Source organism: Symphalangus syndactylus, chromosome 9 (assembly GCF_028878055.3).
Source record: "Symphalangus syndactylus isolate Jambi chromosome 9, NHGRI_mSymSyn1-v2.1_pri, whole genome shotgun sequence".
NCBI lineage: Eukaryota > Metazoa > Chordata > Mammalia > Primates > Hylobatidae > Symphalangus > Symphalangus syndactylus.
The window spans coordinates 98,111,801-98,129,928 of NC_072431.2; the positions used below are offsets into that span (position 1 = coordinate 98,111,801).

General features: G+C 44.8%; 1 protein-coding gene across 4 annotated transcripts in view; it reads left to right on the forward strand.

Annotated features, from left to right (window-relative positions):
• PDE1C (phosphodiesterase 1C) overlaps nucleotides 1–18,128 on the forward strand; it is a 692,034-nt gene that overhangs the window by 109,860 nt on the left and 564,046 nt on the right. For 3 of the 4 annotated variants that reach the window (XM_055293496.2, XM_063609689.1, XM_055293501.2), the window contains exon 1: nucleotides 6,062–6,405. The exons of the other annotated variant lie outside the window; for it this stretch is intronic. In XM_055293496.2, coding sequence (XP_055149471.1) covers nucleotides 6,321–6,405 — 85 coding nt within the window. In that variant the 5' untranslated portion in view covers nucleotides 6,062–6,320. Of the gene's footprint in view, nucleotides 1–6,061; nucleotides 6,406–18,128 lie in introns of those variants that run through there. 4 annotated transcript variants of the gene reach the window in all.

An 18,128-nucleotide genomic window follows, 5' to 3' on the forward strand; every position in this document is an offset into this window, starting at 1 on the left:
TGATTGAGCAGGCCCTGTGCAAGCCCCAGACTCTAGCTCTCAGAAAGCCCATGAGTTTCTGCAGCTCATGTGAGTGATGGAGACCTAGAACCTCTGGTCCCATTGCTCACAGGGTGATACTTTGGGGCCTTAGGCCCAGGGTTGAGTGAGCTCTAACCCTGTTCCTCTTGCCCCTGATTATGGATTAACTTAAGCACTCTGTAGAAAACAGAAGCGCAAAAGGGACCTAGTATGCTAGTGATGATGACGATGTTAAAAATAATAACATTGTCATGTTATAATAATATATATGATAATAATAAGTAAAATTGAATGTTTACTATGGGTTGAGTCCAGGGTAAGTCTTTTACATACATTATTATAACTCACACATTTCTTATGAGATAGGTATTATATGTCCATTTTACAAAAGAAAAAACTAAGACTCAGAGAGGCTAAGTCATTTTCCCAAGATCACACGGCTAGCAAGTAGAGGAGCTTTTTGTTTCATTTTATTAATTTTAAAAGTTATTAACCTATTTGCTATGGAGCCATGTTTTAAACTTGCTCTAAATCTCATCACAGAGAAAGACAGAGGATGAGTGGAGAGAGGGAATGGCTAATGGGGCTGGCTGTCCTACCCCAATCCCATCATCTCCTGGCCACACAGCCTTGCATTATACATCTTTGTTTACTTCTTAATTCATAAATGTTTTAGCGAAGGCCTACTCTGTGCCAGGGCTGAGGATGGAAGACCCATCTCTGCTACCCACAGACAATATCCTCATGAGGAGATGGGCAGGCAAACAGGCAGTATGAGTGTAGTGTGATGATTTTATGATGGGGACACAGAATGGGATCCAGGGACGCTTCAAGTGGGGTGGTTACCTCCCCTGAGGAATGTCAGGCAGAAAATGCTTTCTGGAGGACCTAGGAGATTAGCAGATACCTGAATGGTGAGGAGGGAGGTCTCTAGGCAAACCTGGTTGGCTGAGGGGAAAGACAATTCCAGGCTTGGTAGTCTGGATTAAGAAAAAGAAATTAAAAATAGCTGTTCTGGTCTCCCTCACCCCCACTGCAGAAAGTTTCCACTTATAACTCCTAACTTCAAAGGCTATGATAAAATTCTCCCCAAACTCTTAATGCAAAACAAGAATTTAATTTACTCTAATTTGCTACATAATGTTATGGGGAGATCTTTGGGGCCATTAGCTATTATTTTCTGAGACACTAAAGGCAGATACTTAAGAATAGTCACTTTCACAGATGCATGAATAATATGTAAACTCAAAAAAAGTTGAAGAATGAACAGGGGGCCAAGGAAAAAAATTGTCTCCTTGTGGAAATAGAATTCGGTAACCTCCATCAGGGCCTTCTGGGTACGTTTTTGGCACCTTTTTTGGGCCCTCAAGTGTGTAAGCACATGCTTTTTATCTTCCCCGCTTAATTAGATTGTCTCTGCCATTCCTGGGTCTAATTTATTTCAGAAACAAAAAAATGGACTATAGCGAAGCAATAAGGTAGAAGTAAAATGAAACAGAGGAGGGTACTGGTGACAGCTGAAGAGGAACTGCATCCAGAAACACAGACTTTCTGTGACTGTTTTCTCATTCTGATATCCAGTTCCAGGGACTGTTCTAAGACTTACTCTTCCTGTAAAATTCTAAAAGGAAGGGACTGTTTCTTGGTTAGCACAATGCCTAGTATATAGTTGGCACTCAGTAAATGTTAGCTTAATTCCTTCTTTTTCTCTGTTCATTTCTTCCTCCTCTGCTTCCCTTCTCGAAGGGAGTCTGTTTGGTAGATTAGCTACAACTTTTGGTTTCAAGCAATAGCAACTCACATTGGATCACTCACAAAAGGGACTACTGTATAGTATAAGGGTAGTAGGGTATCTTACGGAATTTGGGAGGAGCTGATTTTTAGATACCAGCTGGAAATGGACCTGGAATGAACTGGGACTTTTTCTTTACCTCTCACAATTCCTATTCCCAGAAATGGTATTCATCAGCCCAGTTTGGGTTCTATCAATTACAGCCAAAGGAGCAAGGTTGAAGTTCAGAAACTTCGCTGCCTGCAGCCAATGATTATATGAATGGGAAGAGGCCCTTTCTAGAATTTGGAATGGTTGTTAGACAGCTGCATAGGTGTCCTTGAGGTGTGTGCACGATGTTCTTATTGGGGCAACTTGGGTCTACAATTCTTGGACTATTGGCTGTTGGGAGAATTCCAAATAGTAGGTAGCTTCCTACCTGAGAATGGTTAAAATGCATTAGTGAGATGCTGAGGAGCTGTATTCTCTCTAGTATGAAAAATAAAAAGATGTTTTCTTAGAAACTATACTTTTTGATACATTCTATGTATGTTGTCTTATATTTTTCTAGAACTTTAAAAGTGAAAAACCAATGAGCAACAAGAACTTGCCATTAATATCCTTTCTCTTATATAGAAACATGTAGTAGAATCCACCATCAGATCCACAGAGCAAATCAAAAGACTTGATATTAGCACTAGAGTCAGAGGAGCATCCTGCCAGATTCTTTTTTTATATTGTGTCATATACAGTTGTTATATTTGAAGGACATTATTTGATCCTATGAACTGATGTAGGTAATGAGTTCAGCTCTTCCTCTACTTTCTTGCAGTGAAGTTGGGATCACACATTACTTCTTGGAAGAAATTAATCTTAACCTAATTAGTCTTAGCTATTGACTGGATCAAGCAATTATTAGGGATCTTCTTCCCTCCCTGTTTCCCTTGTTTGTTAGCATGCACTCTTAGTTCTTCCATGTTAGAATCCATTCCAGTAGTTAAAAAAGATAAATTTCTTTCCAAACCCAAATGTTAAAGTAAATATAATAAAACTAGAAGTTACCCAAACCCTGACAGATGTAAAGTATACTTACTATAATTTTAGGAGTCAATAAGTATTTTATGTAAAGGGCCAGATAGTAAATATTTTTGGCTTTGCAGGCCATATGGTCCCAGGCACAGCTACTGAACAATGGCTTTGTAGTCTGAAAGCAGCCAGAGAGAATATGGAAATAAATGAGCATAGCTATGTTCCAATGAAACTTTACTTGTGGATACTAAAATTCAAGTTTCATGTAGTTTTAATGTGTCATAGAATATTATTCTTCTTTTCATTTTTTTCAATCACTTAAAAATATAAAAGCTGTTTTTAGCTTGCAGATGCCACAAAAACAGGTGATGGGCCAGATTTCGTCTGCAGACATTAATTTGTCAAATCCTGCTCCAATTACCAAAGCAGATGATTGACACATCTGCTTGTCTGTCTTGGTTTAGTTTTCTTACTTCCCAGGCTTTCTTGAGTGAGCGTTTCTGAAAGAGCAAACAAAAGCCGTGCTTCTTTTGATCTCAGTCTTGAACTCATTCTTTCTTGACTTATGTAATCTTAGCATTCAGCTTCACTTGGTTTGGTGTGAGAACCCAAAGGCTGAAAAGGCTGCTTTAAGACTTTGCACTTGAAGCAGTGCATTTTAGTAGTTCTGTAGGTGTACAATCTCTAAAACCAGGGAGAGAGATAATAACTCTGGGGAGAAGCAGTTTAAAAACAGTTCTAATTATTCAGGCAAGTTATTTTTACCAGACTTTAGGGGACAGAGAAATGATTGCATTTTTATTATTTTCATAGGTTATATTTCAGAAAGCTTTTCTGTTAAGATGATTAAATACCAAATTTTAATTTCACTCACTTACGCAAGGAAAAATTTCCATTGCAATAGACTTTTTTTTTCTTTTTTTTTTTTGATAGTTTACTACAGGAGACTCAGGGCTTTCAGGTTCCTCAGCTGAGGACTTATTTTGGCACAAAAAAGACATGTGCTTCACTTAAAAGCTTGGGAAGATGGGAGAAATACAGGGAAAGGGGAACTATAAGAAACCTTTGGTGGTTACTATATTAAAAAATACATAATATTGTGGTCAGGCATGTGTCTCATTCCTGTAATCCCAACATTTTGGGAGGTGGAGGCAGAGGATGACTTGAGCTCGGGAGTTCAAGACAAGCCTGGGCAACATAGTGAGACCTTGCCTCTACAATTTTTTTTTCTTTAAAGCAGCCAGGTGTGGTGGCGTGTATCTATAGACCCCGCTACTTTGGAGGCTGAATTGGGAGGATCACTGGAGCCCAGGAGGTTGATGCCACAGTGAACCATGATTGCACCACTGCACTCCAGCCTGGGCAGCAGAGTGAAACACTGTCTCAAAAACAAACAAACAAAAAACCAAGCCCACATTATATTACATGTAATATATTATATATAAAATGTTACATATAAAAATTCTCTTCACCCATAAAATTAATCGCGGCAACAATAACTAAAATACGTTATTGTCACAGAGAAGAATTTTCCGTGCAGTCTACATAATAAGATCTGGGAGTCAGCTAGTGATTGCAACAACTGGATGCATACAGTGTGCCTAAGTTTTATGCACTTACTCCTACTTAATCCTCATTGTCAGAGGAGGAAAGTAAGACTCAGGGAGGTCAAGGCCATGTAGGTGGTAAGTGGTGGAGCCAGCTTTCAGACCCAGGTCTATCTGTGAGCAGAGCCCTTTTCATGCCTCCATGCTGTGACAGGTTCCAGGCGTGGGTATTACAGTCTCAGGGTCTACATGATGATTTTGAAACATCCCTAACTGCATGGCGAAATATGCCATTCTATGTGGCATGAGGTTCATGACACTGTTGGTTGCCTTTATGATTAATTAATCTTGCTACCAACCTAACCAGACCATGTGAATGTGGTTCTAGTTCTTCCCTGAGAGAATTTATAACTGAAGTGTCAACTACACTCTGACACAATTCCATGTCTTTAAAAACACATGGTGAATTGAAAAAGATTAAATTCCTGGGACATGCATTAACCTGGGTTCCAGTAGGCTTGGGGGTTTTAATGGGCCCCCGGAAGTTGTATGTAGAATATTGTACATGTGTGTCTGTGTGCTTTTTTTGGGACAAGGTTTCTAATCTTCATTAGGTTCTGAAGATATGTGGAACCATTACCCTCTAAACTCAACTGGAATCAATTAGGAATATACCTAGTTGATTCTTATTATTGGCAAGTGTTTGTTAATTGTGTCAAATTTTATCACAAAGATGAGGCTAAATTAATTGTAGTCTCACAATAGCTTGAGCACAGAACCCGCATTTCACATTGTTATACTGTGGATTCTTCTGTGTGACTCAGCTCTGGTCTCTTTTCCCGTGGGCATCCGCAGCCCCTGGCAGCACTGCAACTGTAAATCCTCAATAATTGCTTGCTGATCGGTGGGAATAATTTTCCCAGTATAAGCCTTGCCTAACTCGGTCATTCCAGGCACTGGAAAGGCCAATGGCTAACTTGGCATCGTCATAAATGGAAACTTCTGCCTCCAAAGTCCGCCGCTTCCTTGTGTAGCACTTTCCTCAAGCCCTACCCAGCCTCGGTTTCCTCTCCTGTAATAAGAGCGTCAGCTATGGGATTGGTAAGATATCTTCCACATCAGCAAATTCCAGGAGTCTATCACATTGGGCAAACCCAAATTCGAAAGGACAGGACAAGCTATTTGGAATGGTTGGTAAGGGGCGAGTTCTAATTCGATTGTATATTTCACATCATAGAGCCTCCGGTGACTTTGACAATTACCTTCCTGGCAGGGACAGTGGAGAAGAAACACTATGGGGCTCCAGGCCAGTGCTGGGGGCAGCGGCTAGGAGGAAGTGGGCGTGGCGATTTTTCCCGACTTCCTTGTTTGGAGTTAAACTTCGGCAGCACCTCATGGCTAAGGGGTTTGCTTTTCCATCTGTTGATGTGCTTTCTGGAAGCTCCCCGGTCTGCCAGAGAAAACATATCTAGAAGACGCACGACGCCAATTCAGCCATTCCCTTGGGTCCCCAAATCCCCCCAGCCACCAGAGACGGAAGGAGAAGCTGAAGTGGAAAACAGACGTGCCTGTGGCGCGCGGGCTCCGCGGCTGGCAGAGAGTAGCGTGGCCGGGCAGGGATCTCCGCGCCCACCGGTCAGCCCCGTCCACGCGCCCGGGCGCGCGTCCTCCCTTCCTGACACTCCTCTCGCCGCCTCTGGAACTCGGGTTGGAGATGGGGCAGTCGCGACGGCTCCTGCTTCCGCCGAGCTCCTAGCGCTTTAGCTGTTGACGTTGGGTCCCCGCTCTTGTCTCCAGGCGCTCAGCTGCCAGCGCGCGGCGGGGCTGAGGGTGACAGCGCGGCGCGGCTGGGGGAGGATTCGCCGCCGAGCCCCGGGCTGCTCACTCCGCCGTTGGGGGGACCGCGGACGCGGCTGGTCGCGCTGCGAGGCCCCTGCCCGGCCGGCCGAGCCATGACGGACGCCAGCAACAGGAAGGAGGGCTTCAAAAAATGCCGGAGCGCCACTTTCAGCATCGATGGCTACAGCTTCACCATCGGTGAGAACTTTCCACCCCTCTCGGACTCCTGGCTCGGGCAAACGCCCTCTCCGGTTGCGGTCAGAGTTCCTTTCTAAGCGGGCAGGGGGAGCTCAGGGGTCGGGCTGGGGCCGGAGGGTGCTAGCCGGGAGGGAGCCCCCGGGAGCGGCGACTGGATCGGGACAGAAGCCGCACCCTGGGCTGTCCCCCCTGGCACTCCTCGCGGGCTCCGACCCGGCGTCGCGCGGAAGCTGGTTTTCAGCATCACACCTTCCCGAACTGCTTGGTTTCCTGGCTGCAATTTTAATAACGCAGGCCGGGGGAAAGGAGGGGTGGAAATAGGGCTGGAGACGCTGCGATGGAGAGATGAAGATAGGAATGCCGAGAGAGGGAGACAGAAAGCGACAGGAAGATGTGGACATGATAGAGACACACAGAGAGAGCGGCAGGAACATCCAGACACGGGGACACTGATAGAAACACCTAGGCCCCAGAGATAGAGACGGTCGTCAAGACTGACTAATAGAGTGACAGAGACGTGGAGACAGTGACTGAAACAGGAGAGGAGAGGCTGAGAGATGCAGAGACGGGGAATTCAGAGAGAGAGAGAGAGAGGGAGAGAGAGAGATTAAACAACAGTTTCTATAAAAGTTGAAACAAAGGAAAAGGGACACATGAAGAGAGAGAACAGAGAGATTCAGAAAAATAAAGCAAAAAAAGAGGCCAATTCAGCCTCAGAGAGAGAGGCCGCAGGGAGGGGGGATCATGTCATGCTACCGAAAGTATTTGAGAAAAAGCTGTGGTGTCTCTGAGCTGCAGGTGGTGTTTCCCTCTCCTGCCCTTAGGACTCCCAGTGGCTCCTGTTTTCTTTCCCCCAAAACCCTTCACCAAGAGGGGGACCAGAGGGGGTTGTGGGGACCTTCAGGGAGCAGCAGGACCACAGGGTTGACCCTCTGGAGGCCTAGCATTTGAAGAGGTGGGTGCTTGATACTTCTGCCTTCTGCCCCATGCTGTGACTGTTTTGAAACAACTTGTGAGGGATTGCCTTCACATCTTCCTTGGAGGTGAGTAGAACCCAAGTCTCAGGTAGAGCCCTGGAGGCCTGCTTTTTGGGATGTCAGCCTTTGGAGAACAGCAGGACAGAGGCAGGAGCCACTCTGATTCCTACTTTTGGAAGTACTCAGGTTACTGTGGTCTTAATCCGAACTGAACGCCAAAGCTTTTGAAAATGAGAGGGTAGATTATTTTGCTTTTTGTGGGCTGTGTCTGCCTGGATGTGTATCAGGAAAGTACTAGGGCCAAGAAGAGACCAAGAAAAGGAGCTCATCTCAGGGCCACTTTTGTTCTTAATGAAGTAGCCCAAGGTTTCTGGGGCATGGACTGAACACTTGCCCTTCTCCAAACATACCAAATCCTACCCCTCTGAGCCTTTGCCTAGGCTGTTCCTGCAGGCAGGAATGCCATTCCCTCAACAAAGCATTGAGAAATCTTGTCTATGCTTCAGATCCCAGCTTTCACTTTCCACCTCTTCCACTCTCCATCCCCATCAGAAAGAATTTCTCCCTTGGCAATCCCTCCAGTCCCTGAGTTCTCTGTTGGAGCTCAAACCCTGCCTTGAATCAGTTATTTAGGCACCTGTTGGTAGTCCTCATTGCATTAAAAATTCCTTAAGGATGAGACTGCTTATGTATCTTTCCCTCTCAAATGGTGTTGGTGGATGCTAAGGGAGTGTTTGTAGAAAAGAATTAAAGGTTGCCAAAGTCAAAAGTGTTTCATTAATAGATCATTGTCATGTTAAATTGGTTTTCTTGACTCTGGTAAGAAAATTCTCAAAAGTTATACCAGGTTGTCCTTATGAGATCTTATCCTTCAAAGTGTGACTTTCTAAAATCCAGGATCATAGTGTGGTCCTTCTCTTCCTGACATTTGCCTTTTCTGTTAGAAGAGTTGGTCTAGCAGATTGGTATGGTCTGGTGGTCAGAAGAGACTAAAAATGAGCTGGTCGCTTCCAAGTGAGATAGCTGCCAACTTATTTCAGATTGCTGAGAATTTATTCATTCACTTCTTTCTACTTATTCTTCTTCCCTCCCCCTTTCCACATTTATTCAATTTTACTATACTAAGAGATAAAATTTAGCACAATGCCTGCCACATGGCAAACATTCAATAAATGGTAATTGTAATTATTCAAGGCACTAAGCTAGTATCATGGGGAGTTTATGAAGATAAATCAGACTTAGAATCTGTGTTCAAGGAATTTGTATTTTTGGGGCGATGTGATATGTTCATACGTAATCATTTTAAAAAGCAGAAATTAGTAAGTTGCTAGAGAGACATTTAAGAAATTTTAGGCCAAGTTTAGAAAATACAATAATAAAAAAGGACGAAAGAAAATCAACTGTCATTTTATCATCCAATGCTAAATATTAATATTTCTTGTATGTACTTCTAATATGTACATTGTTTTTATGAAATGAAATCATAATTGAAAAATGTGTTATTTAAAAAAACCCTATTAGTTTTGTTTCATGCTATATATAAATTATTTAAAAAATCAACTTCCTATTGTTGGCTATTTAGGTTGCTTTTAGTTTTCACCATGATAAACAGTGATAAAAAACGAAATCTTTGAGTATATCATGAGTCCTTTTTTTTTTTTGAGACAGAGTCTCGCTCTGTCACCTGGGCTGGAGTGCAGTGGCCCGATCTCAGCTCACTGCAAGCTCCGCCTCCCGGGTTCACACCATTCTCCTGCCTCAACCTCTGGAGTAGCTGGGACTACAGGCGCCCACCAACACGCCCCGCTAATTTTTTTTGTATTTTTAGTAGAGGCGGGGTTTCACTGTGTTAGCCAGGATGGTCTCGATCTCCTGACCTCGTGATCCACCCACCTCGGTCTCCCAAAGTGTTGGGATTACAGGCGTGAGCCACTGCGCCCGGCCCATGAGTGCTTCTTAAAGATAATCTTCTAGAAGCTTAATTGCTTAGTCCAAGAGTATGAACATTTTTAGGAACTTTAAAACATATTGCTCAACTGCCTTCTGAAAAGATTTACCAGCTTCTACTCCCACCAGCAATGTTTCGACAGCTCTGAAAGGTAGCTGTTATGACCCCTGTTTTAGGGGAAGAAACTCCTAGGACTCCAGAGGAAATAATTTGCCAGAAGGCACACAGCTAGGAGGTGGCAGAGTTGGGTTCAAACCACATCTGCCCTGACCCCTCAGCCCGGCGTTTGTCCCACATATCATGCTGCCTCCCACAGTGGACTTTATTTCTGCTGGAGCCTCGGGACTAGCCCATCATTCTGCAGCAGAGAGATCTGGGAGTTTGTTAACTTTGCTTAACCAGCCAAGGCTGGAGCAAAACCAGAAAGAGATGAGACCATTGCTGCATGTGGAACAGGGTGGGGTTGCTGCTCCCTGGAGGAAGATTAGGTAGAAGAAACAAGGTTAGTTAATCTGCCTCACTGGGCTCCCTCAGTCCCATTCTTCCCTGTCCCAGGACAAATTGTTTTGCATCCTCTTTATGTAATTTTCTCAGGTCATGAAATGGGTATGTGGTCAAAAGGTCTTGGAAACAAGACTAAGATTGAACACGTGTCACATTCAGAAGCGCTGACTTTCAAAGCACTTTGGTGCTTTGAGAGTTCCATCCCTGGGAAATCATTCAACTTATTATGATTGCAGCAAGTGATTATCCTGATGACATAATTGAAGGCCATATGTGGAAGTGCAAGTGTAAATTGACTCTGGTGAGGTAGTACTTGTGAAGGAGCATTTGCATATGAAGTGAATGATTGGGGTGCGTAGGTGCAGTACCTTGTATTTCAGAAGAACTTTCCTTCTGGAGTTTGGATGTCTATTTGGGTTTGTATTAAGTCATTCACAGATTCTTGCTCTCTCCAGAAGGCTGCCTGAAATACAAACAAACACCTCCCCCTCAAAGTGATGTATGTCTGCCAAAAACAAAAGCACACTTTTTCTTTTAAATCACCTGAGTGAGCCCCACTTGATCTCTTTTGATGCTCCTCCCTGTTCATTTTACAGATGAGAAAATGGGGCTGAGGGAGGGCCTGTCATTTCCCTCCTGCCCTCAGTGATGACCTGCAAGGCGTCAGAAGGAGGTGGGTGAAACCAGAGGCTCAGAGGGATGTGAAGTTGGCGGAGTGAATGTCAAATAAGCTGCTTCCTTCAAAAATGAACCTATTGGTGTTGTGGAAAATTCTAGGCCTGTACTGAAGAGGTGTTGCTAACAGAGACATGTTTCCTGTAGCAACGGCCACTGGCTTTTCTGCCTTGTGTTCCTCTCCTTGGGTTGTCCCAGAGGAGGAAAAACAAGAAGCCCCTAGACAGCAATCAGAGGCTCGAGGGGCTGGGAGTGGGGGTTCCCTGACTTACCCTTGGACAGCAGGGGACGGAGGCTAAGCTGAAGGGAGAGGTTTGCTCGTGGATGCTCCTCTCAGAGGGGATCTGGGCAGGCAGGGCTCTGTGGGTGGCTGAGGCCTGAGTGAATTGACTGCATACACTGGGGGTGTGGCCCACTCTCCAGCCATGGCAGAGAGGCCCCTGGCCTCCCCTGGGGCATATGGTTGAGGACTTTCTGAGCCCAGACTGGTCTCTGTGCTCTCTCAGCTGAGTGTCTTGTCTGCCTTCCATCTGCCTGCTTAGACAAGCAGGCAGTCTGGGTGGAAACAAGAACTTTGGAGCTTTTACACCTGGTTGGGAGTGATGGCGGGGAGCAAAGAACCCAGTAAGGATTCCAGGTAAAATATTCTATGGCCTCCTCCCAGTGCTCATGGACCTACTTCTCTCCCTCAGTCGTATCTCAGAGTAAGTCAGGTGCAGCAGGGTGTGGGAAGAGGAGTCTGCAGACGGAGGCTTGCAGTCTCTGCTCTGCTGTTCATCCTCTTCCATTCTGCACCATGGGCAAATCACATTATCTCTGAGCCTCGGTTTCCTCACATGTAAAATGGGGAGTAAGATCCTTAAGTTATGGCAGTATGGTGAGGATCGAGTGAAGGTATGCATGAAATAACTGCGCTGTTAACTCTAAAATGCCCTCCAAATGCTTCTTGTTATTAGGGAAAGTTAATGCTAGTTAAAACCGGTGTATGCCACTTTACAGCATTTGCACTTCGACCGAGAGCAGCCCTGTCTTTTGCCTAAGGAACTCTCACAATGGAGTTGCCATTGTCAGCAAACAATTAGAGTGCCCGCTTTTAGGGGGCCAGCTGAGAGGTTGTATTTGCTGTGGGAAACCCTGGGCTTTGGAGTCACGCACAGATTCTATCATGCCCATCAGGTGAGCCATTTAGCTTCTCTCAGCCCTAATTTTCTTCTCTGAATAAATGGAGGTAGTAACACCTTCCTTGTGGAAGGGGAGGGGAATGAAGGGCCATGCACAGTGCTTGGCTGTCACACTGTGGGTGTCCGTTCAATGTCCCGTCCCTTTGCCTGAAATCATACTGTGAGTAGAGCTGGTGCTGGCTGGGAGTGGGTGAGCATTAGTGGTGTGATCCCCAGGGTTTGTGGCTGCACTCTGTGGATGGGCAGCCCCTGACACCAGACGAGAGTAAGAGTCAAGTGGGTAATGGACACCCTGCTGCCCTCCTATAGGCTGATGCACTTTCTGAAGCCACACAGTGTGCCTGGCATGTCTACTCAGCCTCCACAGACCTGGACAGGGTCCACCTGGGGCCATGGGGAAGTTGGGAGTGGTGGGGAGAATAGTAACGAAGGAATGACAGTCCTGAGCTGGGCTTCGGGATCTGCCTGGAACACAGCAGGAGGAGGGGACCAGGATGGGTAAATTGCACTGAGTAGAGTCCAGAATATAACAGTCTCTGGAGTCAGATGTTTGTGGTTCAAATCCAGAACCCCATTTTCCTTTTGTTGTGATCTTAGAGAGGTGGCATTTCATGGCTAATGTTAAGACTCCTAATCTGTAAAATGGACGTAATCAATAGTATCTACCACGCTAGGGTAGGAAATCAAATGAGATAGTGCAACTAGAACACCTAGTAGGGCTGATTTATCCACTGGGTACAGTAAGCATAGTGATCAGACTGCAATATTTTTAGGATTCTGAAAATATTTTAATTTCTTTTAGAATTGAAAGAAAAAATAAACTTTTAGATTGAATGAAATATTTTACTTCATAGAGTTTCAGTCAAGCTCTAAAGATGTGCAGTACAACATCATACACCTAAAAATTTGCTTAGAGGGTAGATCTCATGTTAAGTGTTCTTACCTCGACAAATAATAAAGAAGTTAAGAAAACTTAACATTATTCTTCATTTCAATGCAATCCTAAAATATACTTTAAATTTTTAAAAATTCTTTCTTTGTGGAGGAAGGGACCCAGAAAAGCAAAAGTTTCTAGGGCCCATGAAATTCATAATGAAGCTCTAGCTTCTAGTACAGGGCCTGGCACAGTCAAGGCATTCAAAATTGTGAACTATTATTATTGGTGGGTTAGTGAATATTTGCTGAACATAACACTGAAGTGGACACTGTAGAAGGGCGGGGGAACCACAGAGGAGAAAAGCACAGACTAGTAGAAAACATATACTGGACTCAGAGATGGGGTTAGCCCCTTACTAACTTGCTCTTTGATCCTGGTAAGTCACTTAACCTGGGCCACAGTTTCTCCATCTGTAAACAAACTGGTTAAGTAAGGAAATCTCTGCGATTCCTGCCCCTCCCGGAAGAGGTGAGCTTTGAGTCCTGACCCTGGCCTTCCCAGAGTAGGTGAGATGCTGGGGAATGGCTAAGTGAGGTACACTGGGGATTTGTGATGGATGCTTTGTAGAGATCAGAGCGAAGAGGAGGCAAACTGCGTGCAGGGCTAGTTAAGAGCTCAGAGGTGAAATTATTCATGAAGTAAGCATACTAGGCTTTGTGTATACAGCATTGTACAGTTTTCTTACTTATAGTGAAGTTTAATAACCACTGAACTAAACTCAAGAAAGGACCAAAGGCAAGTCCATGTGTAGCTGCCCGGGCCTTCCAGCTATTTCACCTATATGCTAAGTATCAAATTCCAGTGGGAAATGGGGACTAGCTGGAGATTTCCAAGTGTTTCTGAGTGCCTGCAAGGCTAGCTCTATTGTGATGTGATATGAAACCTTTTTGGCTTCAATTCATGCTACTAGATTTGTTATGAAGAATAAACGTAAGAATGAATAACAAATTAATAATAGATATAGAAGCATCTAGCCTGGATCCTGCTTGATAAATGCTTGTTGGATTTGAGAGGCAGTCTGTGCAGAGGTTAAGAGTTGGATTCTGGAGTTTGACTGCCTTGGTTGAATTTTGGCTTCACAGTTTATTAGCTGTGTAATTTTGGACAAATTACTTAACCTTCCTGTATTTCAATGTGCTCATCTGTTAAATGTAGACAATTACATTACCTACCTCCTAGGGTGTTAGAGGAGTTAATACACATCAAGCACTCAGAATAGCACCTAGTACAAAGTAAGTTCTACAAAAATGTTTTTATTATTATATATTTATAGTTTATATCATTATAAGATATTTTCATAATATTATTAACTTGAAAATAATAATAACCAACTCTGAGTCCTGCTTGATGAAATCGCCATATATACTGTTGTTTGAAAAACTGTAAGGATGACTTTGTCTTCTGCTTTCTGTTGTTCAAAATTGGCATTTTTCATGTGCTTCACTTTTGTGTCTTTGGGTAATGAGCTCTTGATACCTTATGGTTGTTCTTCATGGATCCATGTGTTCCCATTTCCTCAGCAGGTTAACATCTTTCAGGATTTACTGTGTCACTTGTGATGGTTTTGCAAAGCGAGTCTCTAGCTGTCAGGCCCTTGTTAGAATGTTAGCTCTCCTAGGCCAGGATGCCAGGTGGAAAGGCAAGTGATACAGAAGACCTGAGCTCTAGACCCAGTTCTGGCACTTCCTATCTCTGTGGCTGTGGGAATGATCATTCACCTCTGTGACCCTTGGGGCCCTCATTAGTAAATGGGGATAGCAATTCCTTCTTTGTTGCGTTGTTGGGAGGGTTCAAGGGGATGAGGAATGTAAGAACCCAGTGTGCTCTAGGTGCCTGTTAATTGGTAGCTGTTGGTTGTGATGATGGAGGGATTCTGAAATCAGGGTGTAGGCAAGACTCCCAGACCCACAGCTGCTTCCCTGGACGGTGCTCACCCGCCTGCCCCTGGCTGCCTCCGCCAACCCTCCACCAGCCACTTATGTAGCATTCTGGCACGGCTGCAAGTGTGTCTTTGTTTTAGGGTAGGATTTCCGACCAGGCCAGGGATCTGGAGTGCCTGTCTCAGCCAAGCCGGGTGCTTCCAGCTGGGTTGGGGTAATTGGTGCCAGCTGCTTTGGGGAGAGCTGGTTGGCACTTCCTGTGCTGCTGGCAGACAGGCACTGTAGTGTGTTGGGACCTTGGCCTGAGAACCAGGCCTTCCCCAGGGGACCCTGGGCAGGCTTGGAGGCAGAGTTGCTAGAAGTTGGTTTTCACTTGGTGGAAGGCAGTGTCTTCTGGACAAGGGTCCAAAGCACCCAAGACTCTGCCCTGGAGTATTAGGTCACAGGTACTGCTGCCAGAGTTTGAGAAGAAACCACATTGCAGGAATTGATTTGCTGACTTTCTCTCTGCTTCCCCAAATTGCTGTGCTGCCTCTCTTTGTGGTAACTTCATAGAGTGGCTCAGGTATGATTCCATGGGCTTGAGGAGGAGAAAAGGAGAAGAAAACCCTTCTGGACTTACATGGACTAGTAACCGCCAGCATTATAGATAGTCTAATTCAGCTTTCACAAGCTGAAATTAGACCGATGGAGAAGTGACTTGCTCAAGGTCAAAGTAATAAGTAAGGGTTTCATTGCAGTTCAACTACAGGGCTCTTTCCTGGCTTAATTTTTTTTTTGGTTTTGCTGTGTTGGACCTGCTGAATTACATATTTCATTTCTCAGACATGAGATAATCTTAGAGATTATCTCAATAAAATTTTTGTAGTGTATATGGTGGAGAGAATATTCCTTCTTTATCTTTGGACAAAACAGAATGTGAATTGATAAGTTGTCATGTTCACCATTTATGAAATAGCTGACCACTTATTTATTTAGTTAGCTTTTAGAGACAGAGTCTTGCTTTGTCACTTAGGCTGGAGTGCAATGGTATGATCACAGTTCACCACAGCCTTGACCTCCTGGGCTCAAGCAATCCCCCTGCCTCAGCCTGCCTCTGAGTAGCTGGGACTACAGGTGTGCACCAGCATGCCCAGCTAACTTTTTTTTATTATTTCTAAAGATGGGGTCTCGCTATGTTGCTCAGGCTGGTCTTCAACTCGTGGGCTCAAGTGATCCTTCTGCTTTGCCCTCCCAAAGTGTTGGGATTACAGGCATGAGCCACTGTGCCTGGCCTCTGACCTCTTTTTTTACCTTTCTGAATCTTGTTTCTTAATTTTGTAAAGTAGGAATAATAATATCTACATATGATGTGACATATGTAAAGTTCGAGCCCAGTAATGACAATTGCAGGTGCTTATAAAAATATTGAAAAATACTGACTCCTTCCCCTTCCCTTTTCTTCTTCCTAGTTCATGCCAAACCTGAAGGTATTTCTGCTGGCTTAGATGTTTGCCCAGTAATCACAAATAGGGGAACCCTCCAGCCCTTTGGAAGTTTCATCTCTCTGAGAGGCCCCAAGAGAAAGCTGGCATTGTTTTTCTCTGACTTTGGGCCCAGGGAACACACATTAATGCAATAGGATTTAAGCGGTGAGTGGGAAAGTGAATGGAATTCTTTTTTAAAGTAATTAGTTTACAGTTTCTCAGAAAGGTCCACTGTATCTAGTGACTCACCTTAAACAGTTGGAAATTACTTTAGCTTTTCAAATTGTATCAAGTCAGTTAATATTGGAGAGGAATCAGGCTGGGCGCGGTGGCTCACGCTTGTAATCCCAGCACTTTGGGAGGCCGAGGCGGGTGGATCACGAGGTCAGGAGATCGAGACCACGGTGAAACCCCGTCTCTACTAAAAATACAAAAAATTAGCCAGCCGTGGTGGTGGGCGCCTGTAGTCCCAGCTACTGGGAGAGGCTGAGGCAGGAGAATGGCGTGAACCCGGGAGGCGGAGCTTGCAGTGAGCCGAGATTTGTGCCACTGCACTCCAGCCTGGGTGAGAGAGCGAAACTCCGTCTCAAAAAAAAAAAAAATATATTGGAGAGGAATCAATCATCTCTTAAAGAAGGAACTAGCAGGACTTGAGCCAGACTAGATCCCAACCATCTGCTGGGCCCCACAGAAACCCAGTTTTCCAACAGGATGCATTTTCTTTCTTTCTCATCTGGGTCATTCATGAGGCCAACCGTTTAAGACAGTGAAAAGTGTTTAAAAGATGCAGAATTTAGTCCAGTTGTGTAAGACTGTAAGCCTGGTCTTAGTGACTATTTCAAGGAGGCTATTTTTTGGGGTAGTTATGCAAACCATTGCCCCCATGTTGCTGATGATAATGAGAGGCTTTACTATTGGTAAAGCACTTTCCCAAACATCAGCTCATTTGATGCTACCAATTCCCCTGAAAAAGATCTGTGAGCAGCTCCATTTTACAGATGGAGAAACTGCTACTCCAAGAAGTCAGAGTGACTTGTTTCAGAACCATGACCCCAATCCAGTTTCTACATTTTGTTTTTTTAAGACGGAGTCTCACTCTGTTGCCCATGCTGGAGTGCAGTGGCATAATCTCGGCTCACTCCAACCTCTGCCTTCTGGGTTCAAGTGATTCTCCTGCCTCAGCCTCCCAAGTAGCTGGGAGATGGGGTTTCACCATGTTAGCCAGGCTAGTCTCGAACCCCTGACCTCAAGTGATCTGCCTGCCTGGGCCTCCTAAAGTTGGGATTACAGGTGTGAGGCACTGCGCCCGGCCAGTTTCTACATTTTTGAAAGCTTGGGCATCTGAACTAGAAACCTGGGAACCATTGTAGATTCCTTTTCCTGTGCAGATTCCTACCCTCACCTCATCTAATTAGTATTTAAAGTCTGCAGGCTTTTTGATCCCGCTGCCCTTCCATTTAAAACCCAGGAGGGAGATTCCCATTGCATGCAGGATCAAGCCCACATTCCCAGGTAGGACCCATGGGCCTTCCATGACCTGGCCTTTGCTTTTCTCTGGACTCGTACTTTGCAGTGCCCTGCCTGAGCATGGGCCGTAACCACTCACTTAGCCTGTCTTTATGGAGTGCATTCTTTATGGCAGCGATTGTGTTAGGCACTAGGAATACTATGTGAGCAAACAAGCCAGCCCTGATGACATGGTGCTGACAGCCTAGTGGGGCCCACAGACATTGGTATAACTGTGCTTAGTCCTCTGATGGCAAGGCCAGGGTGCTGTGGTCAGGCCCAGCAGGGGTGTCTAATCTGTCTGGCGGTTGGGATGGGCTTCCCTGGTGAAGGGTGTTGGGGAGGTGATGGGAGAGCCTCCGGGTGGATCAGGCAGCCTGTGCAGAGGCCCTGTGGCTGGAGGGAGGAGCTGGGCTATTGAGGGCTGTGAGAACATTAAGAAGAGCCTGGAGAGGTGATTATATGAGGCCTTATAGACCCACTGGAGGATTTTGGTTTTTTCTCCAAGAACAGTGGAAGGCAGTTTGGCCATTTTAGGGAGAGGGGACAAGATCAGATTTCTGTTTATAAACACACAATCTGGCTATGCTGTGGAGAATCAGTTGCTGAGTATTTGCTGAATGTTCTTGCTATTATGTATTAATAATAA